The 18,222-nt window shown below is 40.1% G+C and overlaps 1 protein-coding gene across 1 annotated transcript in view; it reads right to left on the bottom strand.

Moving 5' to 3' along the window:
- Nucleotides 1-3,020: 3,020 nt before the first annotated feature.
- Nucleotides 3,021-18,222, bottom strand: part of Syt10 (synaptotagmin 10) — a 55,335-nt gene continuing 40,133 nt past the window's right edge. Inside the window, exons 4-7 of the mRNA XM_004628067.1 lie at nt 12,122-12,242; nt 9,161-9,332; nt 6,423-6,552; nt 3,021-3,092 (exon numbers count right to left, since the gene is read on the bottom strand). Coding sequence (XP_004628124.1) covers nt 3,021-3,092; nt 6,423-6,552; nt 9,161-9,332; nt 12,122-12,242 — 495 coding nt within the window. The remainder of the gene's footprint in view (nt 3,093-6,422; nt 6,553-9,160; nt 9,333-12,121; nt 12,243-18,222) is intronic.

Genomic DNA, 18,222 nt, shown 5'->3' with positions numbered 1-18,222 from the left:
GCTTCGTCTGCTAAGCTATCTTGCTGGCCATGACAGCGCTTTATTGAGTGCAAAAATCTTAAAATAATATAAGGGAAACATTATAGTAGAGTAAGTATTGTTGTAAATGTCAATTAAATATCACAAAGAGGCTTAAATATATTTGCTTTTATATAAAACCTGAGTCAGTATTGATCAGCTATGATTTCCCTGCAGTACCTAGAGCATTCACTACCTGGTAAACTGTCCCAGAAAGTGTGGGGCTCCATGTCCACAACACTGTGCCCCTGGCACTGTTCTTAATGACATCTGCCATTGGACTGTAACAGTATTAATACTGTGAATTTTATATGTACACTAAAGTACCAGGAATACAGCTGGCTGAATTATTAAACTTGTCAAGAAAAACATTAGGAAACTGGTGAGTAAAAGAATGAATTGTTCAGTTTGGCGTAAAGATTATATAAAGGTAAGAACAATAACAAAACCCGAAAATTTAATGAATATTAGTGTGGCTACTCTAACGCAACAACATTTCATCTTTTGCATACACTTATCTCGTGTAAGTCCCTGAATAAGTCCCTGAAATTAGGTATTCATTATATACCTAAACTATAACTTCACAATGTGTCAATACTGTCACTAAGATCTGCTAGCCCACATCAATAAGCTGAGGATATTTCTAACATCAAACTTTATGGTAAACACTGAAAATATTTCATCTTCCATCACAAGCAGAAAGATAACTTACGTGTTTATGTACGCGTAAAATAAGAGTATGCTGTGTTATATGCGGCAGGGTTACATTTTCATAATGTCACTTGCCCTTTTTAATGATGATGTTTAATTGATCGGAGAGGAGACATCCGTCTTGTAGTATATGAAAGATGAGTTGTGGATTTCTCCCCTTAAATTTCTTTCACAAGATTAACAAGTGCTCTGGTGCTATGAGTCTACTCTAATCCCTAAGAAAAACTTTCAAGGTTTAAAAAATTATTTTAAAAACTTATCTTAATCTATAACCTTCACACAAAAATATTTTTTCATCACAAACATTGGCTTTTACTCCTTACGAAACACAGGAAAGCATACATTTTTAAGGGGGAATAAGAAGTCCTTAGAATATGTTTTGGGCTTTAAATATATATTACACTCACAAAGGAAATGAAACTGCTAAATTACTTTATGCTGTCGCTGTACCTATTCATAAAATAATGGTTTTCAGAAAATGTTACAGAATAAGTTTTGTCTTCATTGGACAGTTTTTCCCCCATTAAAATAAAGATGTCCAAAATCTTTAGTCACTTTGCCCTGGTAGCAAATGGCTCTTTTCAGCTTGCTAAGATAGCCAAGTATTTTTCAAGCAGGTTTCTCCTATTATTTTCAATAAGAATCAGCCACAAAGATTTGTTTGCATTAAGATAGTAGAAACTTTTTTGAAAAATTTTAGGCAGAACTGTTTGCCTTTCAAATGTTAGTGAGCAAATATTTACATCTTAATTAGCAGTAATTCCACCCTTATGGGTATGCCAGAAAACAAAATTTCAAGGCTTCTAGGGTTTCATTTTTTTTAAAACTAGGAATAAGCGATTTATAAAAATAAAATTTTCACAATTTCCGATAAAGTGCCCTCATCCTGATGAATTTGTTTTCATATTCCCAGTGCTAATTTTCTTGCTTTTTCTAAACTTCTTCTTTTGGAATAAGGTTGAAGTATGAACCCTCTGCAGTGCACATCTCCACAGGAAGCTTGGGGAAAACAATACAGGTGCCTTCTAATTGGACCAGAAAATGAGACATTAAAACGTTGACCTGATTTAAAAGGAAGTGTACTGTGAAAACATTTGCATAGTTTTTACATCTAGTGGCCGCGGCCGGATCCTCCAACCTCAGGAAAGAAAATGTCTTCCTTGAAAGAACTGGAGGTCTGGACTTTTAAAACTAACTTGTTTATTTTTATGAGATCTTCTGGAGCCTATATATGGTATATCCTATAGTTTGCTGGAAAAGAAGTCACACTTTGCTTGGGAAAAGTCCCCCATTCCAGTGATAAACTACTGCTTGCTTTGAGTCACCATTGCTGCGTACTATGAGATAAGGACACAGAGTGTTCTGTGCCACCGTCAGTGTGTGTTACTAGGACATGCCAGAAACACAGGATCTGCGTGGTAGTGGCATGTTACAAATACAGGTCACAGTGCTTGAGGACCTCACAGACGCACAAAGAGTGAACTTCCAGTTCTACTCACTTGGGAATACCAATACTTCACAGGAGGTTAGCAGACGCTCTAAAACATCAGGTAACAGAGCAACCAATGTTTGAATCTAATGTGACACACGGCACAAAATGGGCTGGAAGAGCTCACCCGTGGCCTTCCAACTTCTAAACAGTACTTAAATTTTGACTCGATATGCTTCTTTAAATTTACAGACTTATCTGTACTGTTTTTTAAAGAACGACGTTGAGAGACAAAGTTTTGAGATTGACAGACCCAAACCTCACCAAGAAAAGAGTATTCTGAGAATGAAAGAAAAGCTATTACTAGATAAGCGACACTAACGTGAATGCACCGGGGCTCCGGGCTAGGTATGAAGCTTAAAGTGTCCACGACAGTTTATATAAAACCATGTGCACGGCTGAAAATGAACAAGTTATGACAAAAGCAAAACTGCACACTTCTGATACACTACTTTATACAATAGCAGCATAAACTCTGTTTAATTTTAATGAGAAATTTCTCATTTCTTTGCCTATGCAAACAACACCATTTTCAAACTCTCTTTGTGCTAATAGGTGTACAACATGAAAGGTTAAAATGCCTTATGTAACTAAGGGCGATTCGTATTCAAGTAAAAAGTACTAAGATGTTCAAAATTAAAAAACAGACAGAAAGATAAATGAAAAAAATTGCACATCAGGTTGGGTTCACTTCTGTGACATGAATATATTTCAGATGACAAGGTCAGACCTTCCACTTTTTTTCTGTGATCCAAGGAGCGCACAGTCCTGGGTCCTTACTACAGGGTCAGCACTAGAGGCATCATGGTGTGGAAGGTGGCTTTGGAGAGGAGCACGATCCCTGACTATCAAAGCTGGTGGCCTGGCCAGGTAGCTGAAAGACAGTAATTTTTATATTTTCTAGTGCATAAGAATAACGCAGTGGGTAATTGCAGCTCCCTTATAATACTGAGTTTCTACCCACCACCTACAAATCGGAAGAGGAGATGTCTGTGACTCCCCGGCCTGGAGAACTTACCCTTGCAGGTTGGCTGAGAGGACACGAATGGTCAGGGGTGTACGCCGAGCATGGTGCATGGATGGTACGCAGAGCAGCACTCTATAGCAATTATGTATGACAACAGAATAATTTCATACTTCATGATAGAGTTTTAATGCTTTTGATAAAATAATGGCTTACTACAGTGAAGGTAGTTGCTAGGCGAGGGCAACAGGAGGGTTTGCACACACACAGCGCTGCATTCCATCGGCTGCAAGCGGGAGGTGATTCTTGCCCCAGTACTAGGGATTGAACCCAGGTGCTGTCGAGCCATAGGCAGGGTCTCACTAAGTTGTCCAGCTGGGATCAAACCTGTGATCCTCCAGATTTTCCTTTCTGAGGAGCTGGGCTTACAGGTATGAACCAGCACACCTGGTTCATGAGGCGATTTTAAAGGGAGGCGATGAACGAGATGAGAAGGAGTGAGTTTGGGGAAGTGGGAGCTGTGATTGAGGAAGAATAGTTCATCATGATCCTTACATATCTGTGTATTTAAAAAGTTAAATCAATAGAATAAACTTTCAATTATGTAGGTAGCAGTAATCAGATCTTCCAAATGACAGTGCAGCCTGCCTCATTGTTACCCAGCTTTTGAATAATTGTTTTCTTGAATTTATTCCTTCCCTGGCAAGAGTACACCATGACATACTGATGTTCTCCCATAATGAGAAACCCAGCCAGTTCTTAGGGCTGGTCCGCATGTACATTTGACCCATAAACGTAGGATTAGGGATCTCAAGAAAGAGGCTGCTTGCTGCAGAAAGTACAGCTGCACAGACTTCGAGTCCCACTGGTCCTCTGATACTCAGTTATCAGACAGTACCTGCCAGGGCTTGGGAGATAGCTCAGTAGAATAAGCACTTGACTGGAAAGCACAAGGGCCTGAGTTCAATTCCCGGTTCTGCCAATAAAAAAAAAAGGGAGTACCTGGCATCTCTTTATACCATAGCTGCCCATATGGTAGCTTCCTCATCGCCTTGAACACCCATGATGACTGAAAAGTGCTTGTGTTGTTCTCTGATATGAACACATATGAATTCCACAGTCCAGTTTATCAGATAAATATACAACAGCTTAGTAAGTGGTTATCCAAAATTAGGATGCTTTAGGTTCTGTATCACCTTCCTCGACGTCTGCTAAAATTCATGCTCCAGTGATGTCATTTCTCCCTGCACCACCCCACTAAGCCCACAGGGACAGTAACTTGCCTATAAGGTCAGGGATTGTGTTCTGTGGGGCTGGTGCCTGACCAAGATCTAATTCCCTTGTCTCAATGCTCAGGATTAATTTTCAGTTTTCTAACAAAAGAAACAATGACAACCAACAAAAAGAGAGGAGAACCGTGGAAAGGATAGTAACTAACAAGCAGTAGATAATAGTTTTTACAATATCCACTGTTGGCCTGAAAAACTTTTCAAGACTTACTGAGCATTTCAGAGAATATGCATGCCTACTTAGCAGACTCTAGGGAAAAACTCCATGTGACTGGGGATCTCTCCGCCTCTCTGCCCCTGTCTCTCTCCATCTCTCTCTGTCTCTGTCTCTGTCTCTGTCTCTGTCTCTGTCTCTGTCTCTCTCTTTCTCTCTCCCTCTCTCTCTCTCCTTCCCTCCCTCCCTCCTTCTCTCCCTCCCTCCCTTCTTCCCTCCCTCCATTCATCAAGTCGTCCCTCTGTTCTCCTTATATTAAATTATTAAGTCTCATGAAGGCTTGGGGGATTCATACGTACAGAGGTATAAGTGACGACAGTTTACTTCTGTCACTTGAACATTCAGTGCTCATCAAATTTTCTCTACGGTGTCTTTAGTAATACAGTCAAGGCCATGCTTCTGTGACCAAGTTGCCATTGGACTCATGTTCTATTGGTCTTTAGCCAAACATGGTGCACTGTTTTTCCATTTCTCCAAACCAGTGCCTAGTGCCCAAAGCAGAATCAGAATCTTACCCCTGGGGAGATGGTGAAAGTGTCACTCACTTACTGTGTTACCTTCCTGTTGGTGAAATGCGTGCAATCTTTCATCTGCTAGTTACCCTTTTTGGAACCTGCATTCCCTCTAAATTCATCAAGTCTGCATAAATTACTTGTCCTATGACTCTTCAGGAGGCTCCAGATGTTATCTTTTGGAAAGAAAACCATTCTCTCTGGTGACATGCATTGTGTCCTGTAGACTGACAACTAATTTCGTGACTAGAATTCCAGATAGGAAATGCATCTTACTCTTTCCTCTGGCTAATATTAATAATAATTATAATAAGGGCTCACATTGTACCATTTCTTGTGCCAAGTCCTGAGTATTCAGCACTACCTTAACCTTACTCTGAATTTACTACTACTATTATAGAAACCTAGCAGAAACTCAGAGAAATAGAGCGATTTCAGCAAGATCCCACAGTATTCACAGTGGAGTCAAGCCTTGCATCAGGTAAGCTTGCCCCTCAGTGTGCCATATCCTGCTGGCTCTTCTTCACCAGGGTTAGAGCAGAAGGGGTTATGTGTGTCCCCTACATAGAAGCACTGTGTTAGGTGACAGTGACTCTCTCTAAGGATTCTTAAATGGAAGCCTCCTTAGGTAAGGTGATTGTCTTTACAAAACAAAGGTGCTCAACTTCAGTTTCCACTTAGCAATAAGCTTACTGGGTTGTGTCACGAGTCAGTGGTGTAAGTTTTCAATTTATGTGAACGAAATGATATAGTTTCAGTGCTCATGGCCCATTGTGCAAAACTTTGGAAGGTCAGCTGGGTGTGATGCCATATCTAGTAACTGCAGATATTTTGGAGCTGGAGACAAGAGATTTGCAAGTTTGAGACCAGCCTTGACAACTGAGTGAGAAACTCTCTCACTATAAAATTCTAAGAGGGCTAGAGAGGTGACCCAGAGATATGTACCTGTGCATGTTCAATTCCTAGTACCACACATGTGAAAAAAAAAGCAAGCAGGCAAGCAAGCAAATAAAGAAAGAAATCTGAAGCCTAGAATGTATAGTGGATTTAAAAACTCATGGTACATGCAAAACTTTACCCAGTAGATATCAGACACTGCAAGGCAAAAGCATGAGATATTTTTCACAGGTGAATGCATACAACACTAGGGAAAGCTTAGTAGAAAAGTAATACTTAAGCAAAAGAGGTGACACAGAGTGTGGAGGCAAAGAGGCTGGGTGCTCACCTCCAGCAAGGGGTGCCAGTGGGTGATGGGCTTCCGGTGGTAGGCCAGCATCTCGTGCCAGTGGTCGCGCCCCAGGCCCTCAGCGTCTATCCCAGTTCTGCACACTCCTATGACCTCATTGTGTCCCACCCTAGGGTTTGTAGAATATCATGTTTTCATCTCCAATACTTAAGTTACATAAAACCTCACCTACATCAGTAGAATTTTGAACACACCATTAAAGCTCTTTGAACTGCATAGACTACAGAACCCCAGCCCAGCATTTGCGTTTCTACTTTCCACGTTGTAGATAGCTATTGTTTATCATGACTCAAAAATATGCAGTAGAAAACTCCAGAAGTAATCATGAGTTTTAAGTAACTTTTAATGCAATACACTGCTATAGTTTTTCTCTGCTTAGTTGTCAATCTTATACTGTGACAACTAGATTAAATTTTGTCAAAGGCATATATGTATAGGAAAAAAAACCAGTGACATAACATTTGGTATTTGCCTCGGCTTCAGTCTTCTGTGAAACATACCCCCCTCTCTGCAGCTGGGAGGGATGACTATATACTATAGCTGATCCAATGAAAAATTGTAATAAAAATTACTAAAGAGTAACAACATTCAAACTGAATTTGTTTAAGAACACACACCATTTCAATACTCTGAATGGGAGCACATTTCACAATCCTACAAATAGAGTCAATGCAAAGGAACCCATAAGCCCTTACCTACAAGATGTGTTTCTTTCTTGGAAGTGATCCTGTTACATATACGGGATGCCAATCAAACCCTGCCCCTTTTACATGGTTTACTGTTTTATAACCGTCTTTACATTTCACACTAAGAACACAGTTCCCACTTTCTTGTGTAGTGTCTCTAAACACCATGTCAGTTTATGTAACTGCCTGTACTATAGTTACACACGGCTGCATTATGGTCCATCCCATGTATTTGCCTTATTGCAACACAGTATTATCAGGGCCATACTCCTATTGTCTATTCATGTCTTGCTTTTGCAGTAACAAATCAAAACTACTAACAGTTGCTAGGTTGGAGGGCTTACCGCGTCCAGACAGCGTCCAGACAGTGTCTAGGAAGCTTAAATGTGCCAGCTGCTGAGGCTATGAGCATCACTCTTGCTGCCTCCTTAGGTAGCTCAGCGAAGTGCTCTGCAGCTTGAACTTGCTGCGCAGCGATCAAGTCAGGCACTGAGCTGACCTCAAGCACCTGAGCGCAGGTGGAGGCAGGATTCGCCCTGCAGGGCAGCAGGCTCAAGTGTGTGTGCATTCAGCTGCTTCTTGTGAGCAGAATGCAGTTGAAAGGAATCACTAGAGAGTGAACTGACAGACGTCCCTAAAGGGATGTTCAACATGATTCTACATCTTTATTGCTTTCTTATCACTAATGCAGATTTATGATTCGTATAATTTCCCTCAACATGTAATTTCCCTAGCGAACACATTTCGGGGGTAACTTTTTATCAACCTATTTTATATATCACTAGGATCCATTTACTCAAAATTGCTGGATGCCAAATGTTCAATTGCATCTACCTGTGCATATTCCTGTGGAAAGCCAGTAAGTGTTACTGATAAAGCAAAACAAGATTACTGATGAAACACTTATAATATTGTTTGAGTTTGACATATGAACTAATTTGAAATCATTACAAAATAGTTTTTCTTTGATGCAAATCACTTTATTTTCAGTCCTCCTCCAGCTCTGAGCCAGAGAATGGACCTTTAATTTCCCAGGATGCCAGGGTCATGGTTACTGTCACGTAAGAGAAAGTTACTGCCTGCTAAGAGAAGAGCCCAGAAGCTCTTGTGCATTGTACCAGTTGCGTCCTTAAGAAAAAACAAAAATGAGTCTGTTTATGTGCTAAGCATTTTGTAGGTGAAAGATGCAGTATTTTTTTTTCCCAAAATGTTCCTAAGTACAAAAAGCAAAGTAATAAAAAGGAGTATGTAGTATGGACTGAGTAAGAGATAGGAATCTCCAGTGAGACCAAAGGTCAGGGGCCAAGGAGGCTGAAAGCCTGGAAATGCTGGGAGTTGTCCAGAGCTGGGTGGTGAAGCAGGGGAGGGTGAGGTGCCAAGTGGAGGGTGCTCAACCAGGGAAATGTGGTGGGGGGCTGAGCTGGGAGCCACAGCCAGAAGACCTGCCCTGAGGCACCGAGGGGCTGCAATGCACCTTATGAAAGGGGAAGTAACTCAAAGCATTTGAGAGGGAAACCCTCATCGAAGACTGTCTTAAGATTGGCGTGAGCCATCCTAGCTGTCTCCCCATGGCCACACTTCCCCCTTGGCTCTCCATAATTCTTGCCCACAGAAGTCGGGACCCTATCGTGGCTTGGCCCTAGGCTCTCCTTTCACAAATGGGAAAAGCGAGCCCCAAAATATGACGGACCAACGCTCTCCACAACTGGCTAATGATTCAGCCTCACTGTGCTAACAAGCGTGACTGTAACCTGTTACTACTGGAGCAAGACCTCAGGGTGGACATTTTCCACAGTGCTTTCCACTCCACCTGTGGAGCTAGTCTCACACGTGGCCCAGGTGAGATGAGGTGACATGGAAGCAAAGGTAAAAGAAACCCTAAAACTATAACAAAACATTGACCCATGAATGTATATTTTCCCTACTCCAGTATAAACTAAAATGGTTGCAGTAGCAAGAAACTGAAAAGCTGAATCCAACTAGCACGCTACTAAACATGGCTGCCCCTCTGTAGGGAGAGAGACCCCGTACCTGTCATAATCCATGACTGCGATGGAGAGGCTGACCTGGTCCACGTTCTCTGGAGGGATATCAAAAATAATGGCCTCATTGTACACAGGGTTGAGAGTGTTCTTCTTTATGGTTGTTTTCCTTTTCTTTAGTCTTTTACCCTCACACATCAGAGACACTTTGACATAAGGATCTAGGAGTGGGAAGATAACTTTGTTAAAATGAAAATATTTGTGCAGAACATACATAAAACTAGCAATAAGCACTTTAGGATTGCTAGTTTGAAACTGGGATGACTTATTTGGGGGCAAAAGATTCTCTAGGACTTCTTCTCTTAAAGGGAAGCAATCAATCCTGAATAAACTAAACAAAGATTAGTTTGATCACACTGGTTTTAATATAAGAGAGGAAACTACCTAGTTTATGAAGAGTCAGTGCTGAACTATTACATCGTTTGGTCATAGCTATTTGAGGAGTCATTTTGTGAGAAGCGATTTACAGGAAGTATAAGTAGAACAAATGCCAATTATAGTCAAGTTTCTTTTCTGTGAGGTGATTTAAGATGAAGAGCTTGGAAAGATGCTATGTGGATGAGTCTATATAATCTCAATGAGTAGAAATTAAAAAGGAAAAAAGTAAAGGAAGCTTGGAATTTTCCTCTCTTGCTGAATAAGGTACTACAATTAGGCGTAATATCTTTGTACTCCATAAGGCATTTGGATTGCTTGATAAAGAGTTTGGATTGAAGAAACAATCACTACAAAAATTAGTAAATATATTGCAACTTGTGATATAAAGGTAGTGTTTCTTTTATAATGTTCAGAAAGAGGACTCTGCTGTGGCATTATCCATGTGTCAATTGGAAAGAAAAAAAAATTAGCTGGCTATATTTTCATGTGCCTAAGACATCAAGGGATTGTTAACAAGTTCTTCCCCAACTCATTGTATTCCTATCTCCTTACCCTTACTATCTTCTATTTTAAGAAGAAAAATAGTTACAGCATTACAGAAGATGTGCAGCAGCTCTGAAGCCGCCCCATGGCTGTGCAAGTTCATAGGTAAAACAATCAATTTGCCCCGTCGTGCCTCCTTGTCCCTTCATCTTGCCAACCCCTCCTGTTGTGTGGCCAGCTCTCTCTCCATTTCCACAGCAATATATTTTAATTCCTTTCTAATTAATAGTAACATTCATTTATTAAGTTTGTGGGTTTTGAATTTGATGGAAATATACATATATTTCCATTGAGGAACCAAAGATATCAGACACCTAGCAATAGTACTTGTGAAGGACGAAATAAAAGAGCAGCACTCAGGCCTGTTTACTACTCATTTCTAATATTTTAAAGGATGGGAAGAGTGCGCTAAGGAAGGAGCCCAGTTGGTGACGCACTTGTGGCTGAGCTCGCAGGCCTCTTAACAACAGGAACGAGGCGGTGTGTCCTCTGCTACCCCCGTCACGCCTCTGGTTGGGTTGCTCTGCTCCTGACAAGCATAATTTGCTGGCTTCTTGGTTGATTCACAGGCCTGTTGTGAGGATTAATGAGGTGGTACTCAGGCACCAGCTCCTCTGCTGAAAGCTTCATATTAAAAAAAAGCCATCTTGCACTTAATTACAACTTTAATGCTGTTTACTTGTCTTAAAATTTGATCTCTTTTGATACATGGGAAAAAGGGTAGAATAAAACAGTAATTTACAGAGTATGCTGTTTATCTTAAGTTCTCCAACACTTACTCAAAAATGTTCACTAAAATAAGTGCAGAATTTACTGGGCATTCTACATTTATCAATACACTATGTTTTGTAAAATTTTAAAAAATAGGTAAGTTATAGTACAGTTTAAGCACAAAGGTGCCGGAGAAAGACAGGTAATAGAAAGCCTTTCTTCCGTCTGTCCCCATTCTCCAACAATGCCCATTGGTCTTCATGCATTGTTCCTTCATTTCTTCACTCAAATACTGGCAATATGAATGGAAGTCTTAAAATCTTTTATTCCTGCAGACACGAGCAGGATACCAATGTTGTTTCTGTACATTGTATACCCTAGAGCTCTTTTTCTATCAGAACTTGGAGCTCTATCTTGCTTTTCATGTGAAATTTGCTTTTCTTATAAGATGCACAAATTTACAGATGCTCTTCCCTATTGCCATGCCCTACCATACCTCTACTGTTATTTATTTAACCTAACAAATACCTACTGTCCTTCCCACTTGTCCCTTATCATTTTTCTTCTACAGCACCATGCCAATGCTCCTGTAATAAGTTACAAATAATCTTGCATAGTGGCAGGGATTTAAGTGACAGATATGGGATATAATATGGCTTTTCCTCTTTATTACATACAAGCTCCCTTCAAGAGTGCCTTTAAGAACTTCAAGAAATATTTCTTTAGTTTAATGATTCTTGTAGTCCCTACAAATGCCAAATCTTGAATTGGAAAAGGGGCAAGAAAGCCAGTGTGGTTGGTGGTCTTGGAACACTTCCTCTGCAGATGAGGTGAAGGGAAGAAAGCTAATGTAAACATGTCTTCTGATGGTCCACAGCTTGAAGTCTACGAGCCCTCCTTCATAAATATTGGACTCACTGAGAGTGAGGAAGCAGACTATAAATTATGCATTTCTGAGATAGAGTTAGGTCAGTACAGAAAGAAAAATGTAGTACTCCGTTCATGTCTCTAATGGCTAGTGATGTTGACCACTTTTTTCATGTGTTTGTTGGTCATTTGTACCTCTTTTTTTCTGTGCTATTAAAAATGAAAACTAAAAACAAAACTAAGTTCAAGGTCAACTTATTTGATAATAACTTAAAATTTTGTAAAGATAATATGTATGAAATAGGCGACTTGGCATATGTTAATTTGTAAGCTTCTTTTCTACTTTTATTGTATCCCACTGCAGACAAATAATTCTTCATGTGCAAGTGGAGGTACATGTGGTACCTGACCCAGGAACGTGCCCTGACCCTGTGGCCAGCTGCATGCGCACCTGATGAGCCGGTGACATCCATCGCCTTCAGGTTCCTGCACTTGATGACTGTCAATGTCATCCGTCCAGCAGTTGGCAAATAACACAGGGAAAACATGATCTCACCCAGGTCTATGCTTTCCTAGAGAGACAATCAGTAATGTTAGCAATTTCAAACACCCAATGCTGAAAGCAAAATGAAAAGGGGAAGACAAGAGTGAAGGAACTGCTTAGTGGAATAGCAGAATGTCATTTTCATTAATTTTACTAAAGATGCAGATAATATTTCAAGAAGTCTGTTCTAAAGGGAGTAGGAAGCAAGGAATGTGTCCCAGCTGCTCATGTGCCATCTACACTCACGTGTGTAACAAGAATCCCAAACTTACCACAAAGCCAGGTTGCTAATTGTGCACATTCTCCATCACCTCCACAAGACAATTCATTAACCTTTCCATTCATCAGCAAATGGCACCATAATTTGCCCACAGCCTTGAGCCAAAAGACATACAGATAAGCAGTCATTTTTCTTCTCCTCCCTTACCTCTGAGACACGGGTGGGTCTTGTTAATACTATCTGCAGGAAAATCATTGATCAGTGACTTGTTTTCCCTCTGTTTCTACCATCTAAGCTATCATCACCTCTTGGCAGGATGACTTTACTAGCCTCTGAAATTCCACCAGGAGTTCATCTTCAACTGCAGTCCAAGCGGTTGTGTATGAAATGTAAATCAGCTTGTATCACTCTTTTGCTCAAGCAGCTTGAAATAAAATTCAAACTCCTCACTCCAGCATATAAGTGGAATAACTGTCAGTCCTGATGCTCTGCCTGGGAAGATTTTTGATTTACACTGCTGTCCTGGTGTGACTGTTCAGTGCCTCTTTCTCTACCCTTCCATGCATTTTCATTGAGACAACCTTAAGTCATAGCCACAGGACCAGTTATTAGGACCCCACCTTTCTTTATAACTTACCAGTTCTAATGTAGACTCAAAAGTCTCTCTTCTGTTATACAAATGAATGGAGTTTGTTCCTGTTTTTGGTTTGCTCTCTCTGTCTTTGATGAGGCTTTCCTGCTTATACCCACCTAAGGCTAGGTGGGTGTGGCTAGGAAGGGGGCTGCCTTAATATTTCTGGTGTGATGATTTGAGGTGGGTTTGTTTTGGGGGAAACATATGTTGCTATGGACTCAGAGTGATGGCCTTATAAATTTTCCATGCTATACCATTAACCAAGCTTACTATTGCAGCTCAGGTTCCAATTGATATGATTTATACTCCTTTACTTATAGTCTAGAAATAGGAGAATCTAATAAGTTTGGACATAACCTTCAGAAGTAGCTAAGCTGCAGTTTGATTTCTAGTTTTCTGCTTCCTAGCTATGAGGTCCTAGGAAATTTAATTAAGCTTTGAATCTCCAAAATGTCATTTTCAATTTGAGTACTGTATCCACTTCACAAGGTTAAGAATTAAATGGGGTAATAGAGCGTGAGGCATTGAACACAGTGTCCAGCAATGGGACTGCAAGGTTTCAGATGGTTCACTGTTCTTATTGCTAGCACATGTCATAGAACAGGCACCATATAAATGAAAAAAGTTAATGTAGGGAAGCATCTATTTTTTAAGGAAAATTAATAAAATAAGTATTATAGAACAAAAATCTCATATTTACACATGGATCTTCTTTGGGCTGCTGGATTGCTGCAGACTAAAGATAGTATGCAAGATCTTAGAGGAAATGGATGAAGAAAAACAGGAAGAGCACCACCACCTACTAAGGAGGAGGAGATGCTTTTCACTGAAAATGATTGTGCTTTCGTTGCTAGACACAGTGGAAGCTGTCTTGGAAGCAAAGATGAATGTGGATGCATCTGCTCCAGAAGATCTCAGCTGAGAAGGAGGAGAACAGGCTACAGAGGGATGAGAAAATAAGTCTAAGTTCCATTTTATCTAATGGCTTTCTTTTTCTTTCCCAAAGTATTTCCTTAGATTCAGCACAGGGGCTGAGACTCTCAGTGGGCACTTCTCCTTTCAGTTACTATCAATAAATATAGGCATATTTTGTTGTTAGCTGCTCAAATTAAGGGATTGCTGAAGGTAGAACATGACATCAAGTTCCACTAAAAATTATGGTGGGCATGGTGATTGGGACACCAGGGGCGAAATTGGAGGATGGTCTTAGGCATAAAATGCTCAGAATTCAGCCAGCAGGGCACCTGGTGAAAACAAAAAAACTGCACAGACTGATCAAAAGGAATTAACAAAGAACATATTTACATGTCCAACTGCTATTTCTACACCTTACATGATCTTAGGAAGTCATTATTCCATGTAGCCGCATAAATTACAGACTTATTGGCTGTAATAAAGAGTGTTCAGCATGCTTGGCCCCATCTCAAAGATCCTTTCTATGGATTCAACCAAGGCGCAATATCGAGCATCTGTTATTGACAGACACTGATAAACACACAGCAGTGAGACCGATGAATTGACCGCAGCACTCTAGCCAGATAAGCAGAACATAAAAAGCACAGCTAAAGGGCGTCTTCCAGCAGCTCTGCACTACAAGCTTTTTGGTCTCGTGCCTAACACAGTGGTAAGACTTCTAATTACATATTCACATCCCATGCAGCCATGGATTTTAAGGAAACTGGAATGAACTGGATATTTAAAAACTAATATGTAGTATGCATGCGTAGTAATTGTGCGACACTTTAATGTTTCAGTAGACTGAATTTTCATTCAGCAAGCATGAATGTGAAGTGAAGAGATAGCCTACAATGCTCAGGAGGGAAGAACACCTTCTAAGACTAAGACCAGTGCTTTTCAACTTTGAAAACAGCAGGCACTTAAAAAATCAAAAGAAGGTGACCTTAATGAAGGCAAGTGGCTGCACGACCTTGCCGACAGTATTCCCAGAAATGGAAATACCTCAGTGAGCGGGTAGATTCTAGCTGTTCCTCTTTGCGGTCTGCCCTGCACACTTGTGCTTTATAAGGCCATGCTGCACCGACAATCCAAATTTTCTGGTACCCCGTAATGAAGCTAGAAATATGCAGAAGGTCTCTAGAGACACAGCATAAATCTAAGAAAATTATACACTAAAGCTCTTTTATGAAGGAGATTACATAACCTTGTATTCATTGCTCACTTACTGGTGGTTGGTTTGTTTTTTATGTGTTTGGTACAGGGTCTCAACATGCAGCTCAGACTTGTAGTGATCTTACTATTTTCAGCCTTCCCAGAGCTTGGATTACAGGCGTGCACCACCATGGCCGGTCTTGGTGGCCAGCTCAGTGCACCCGGGAGCAGGGCCTGTGGTGCAGGGGATAAATGGTCACAAAATAAGAATGGGCGATGTGTGTTGGAAACTATGGAGCTTGGTGTCATGCTGGAGGAGGCTTGGACTAGAGACAGTCTTCTGTGAGCAAGAGGGAGCCAAAGACTCTGGTGATGGCTCAGTGGAGGAACAGAAGTCCCTGGGTTAGAAATGTCCGAGCTCAACCCCTGAATATTCCAACACTAGTTTCCAAGTTATGGCATCAATCTTGCAGGGTAGGTACCAAACAAGTAAAGTGCCTGGTAGAAGCAGATGTTCAAAAAATAATAATGGTCATAATGAAAATAGTATTTGAAGAACTCTCTTTCTCCAGAAAGGGCTAGATTGAGATGACAAAGGACAAAAGATGAGAGAGGTGAAGCAAATGAGGGTGGTATGGGAGGAGCAGAAACAGCAAGGCCTGAATTCAGCTATGTATTGAAAGTAAGGATAAAAACTTTGTTTTTTTTAAACAAACTTTAAACAATTAGTTGCTATGGTGACAGGAATCATCATACCTGCTTAATATCCTAAGTTCAGGCTGATTTGACATTTTCTTGAGGGTGGAAAAACAGATAATATTTTTCATGAACTTCCTGAGGTTGAGTCTTTCATCCACTGAACACAAAAGGAAGCTCTGGTGAAGGGCAGACTCCCCTAGTCTGCTGCATGCAATGTACTGCAGTTATTTAATTCTTTCTGGCCAGCACCTCTCCACCAGCTGGGGAAATAGTGGACTTTGATGTTGAGCAATCTGCTTCACCTCACGTGACCTCAGTATCCTTATTTAAGATGATGATGTTCAACGAGATTAATTTGTGTCCTAGCTCTGAAACTTTATAACTAAAAACATTAGTAAAAAATGAGGACTACATGGAACATACATGCAGGAATGCTCTGGAACATGTAGAGAGGCCCAGGCTGGGCATTCCTGATAGCACTGGTGAAACCTCACAGAAAAGACTACAAAGGATGCACTGGGGCTGATATCTCAGTTTTGATATTAAGAACATGCAGTCATGAAACAATGGCTATCACTTAAATTTCTATAAAGTGTGCTAGGTCAGAAAAGTTCTAATCCTCATAGCAGAGTATTAGGGTTGATTACTTAGGGCTTCATGAAGAAAGGCCATAAAGTCTAGTGGAAATATTATGTGACTTATGCTGACCTTGAATTGTTAAGAATCCCACAACAATTTACTGGTATTTGCTGGACACAGAGCTCTTGCCATGTAACTCCTCAACATGACACATGTGGCCCAGGTCCCCCAATTTTTTTCTTCCTTAATTATACAAATATTATTTTATGCTCCCTCAACCTCAAATAAATACACAACAACCATGGCAAATGCATCATCAGTCCCTTAATATCTGTTCGAGCATTAGATGCTCATATTTGCAGACCATACCAAATGCCAGGCACTGTTCTAGCCATTCGGAGAACACTCATGACCAGGACAAACTTTGTATCCTTCCTGATCTCACAGGTGATATTCAGGAGAAAAGATAGGAAACATGACATTGGCAAAACCACACATTTATATGCACAAGATGGTTAAGGCAATGATCCTGAGAATCTTTAGCAGGTTTTTGGTAGGACTAGCAGTTAATTGGTAGGATTCTCACCCTGACTAACTATATATGCTGATACCTATGAACTAAGCAATTGAACTGAACATAGCAATGTGTAATACTAGGGCCATGCTTTGAATGCCTGTCATTCTGGTCTTCTAAATACGTACTGCTTCTAATGTCATATCAATTACTGCTATACTGTCTCTCAAGTAAATGTTTGTTTAAAAAAAAGGGGGTTATAAATGAAAACAAGAGACAAGAAAAAAAAATGTCATAGGACTGTCCCACTACAATGCTGTATATGGTTAGATTTCTAAATTTCTGTATAAAAATATGTAATTGTTTATTTCTATTTTTAAAAAAAGTTTGTGGTTTTTATTTTCTATTTTTTTCTCTTCACATTCTGTAGGGATTTAAAGTTTAACATATCAATACTTGATGAAATATATGTCTAAGATGTTTGACATTCAGCCAGATAGTGAGGTTAAGCTCAACTGTCTATGTTATAAGGTAATAATATCATTAAGTGTCTCTTCTGGAGGGTTAACAAATTAAGTTTGCAGATCAAAAATTCGAGAAAAAGAAGGGCTACAAGGACAGCCAACATTTTGGCCCTAGCTATTCAAGGTCAGTGAGGACTCAGGACATAAGAGAACCTATACTGTAATATCCTGTAACTCAGTTGTGTCCCAAATTTTCTGATCAAGGAGGTTATGGGGCCACAGAGGAAAGTGATCAATGATATACAGCATGCCTAAGGAGAGTTACATGGAGAGAAAACATTATCTCAGTCTTTCACCGAGAGCAAATTGGTCAAGCAATGGCCATGACTCATCCACATGGCTGACACTGACAAAGGATCTATAAACCCCTTCAGTACAGGGTTTCAGGGTAAATCCTGAGGGGATTTGACTGACCTTATCAGATACAAAAGTAACATTTCTTGCTATATAGGTCTTGCTTTATCTTGCTCTTAAATATCCAGCAGAAAAGTATATAAACGAATTATAAAAAGTAAAGCCATATTAATATGCTGAGATTTAAAAGGCTCAAATCAACAACTTCTGACATTGCCAGTCCTACAGATAACCCACTACTATTAAGGACTACTGCACTATATTGGATTATTTTTCTCAATTCATGCACCTACAATATATGAATGGCAATGCAATACCCTTCTCTGACAAAACTAAATAATATAGGGGGATATAAATGAAGGGCCATTTTATAGT

This window comes from Octodon degus, unplaced genomic scaffold (genome assembly GCF_000260255.1).
Source record: "Octodon degus isolate 3935 unplaced genomic scaffold, OctDeg1.0 scaffold00021, whole genome shotgun sequence".
Taxonomy (NCBI): Eukaryota; Metazoa; Chordata; class Mammalia; order Rodentia; family Octodontidae; genus Octodon; species Octodon degus.
Note: the sequence above shows the minus strand (reverse complement) of the source record. Positions and strands in the feature narration are given on the sequence as shown.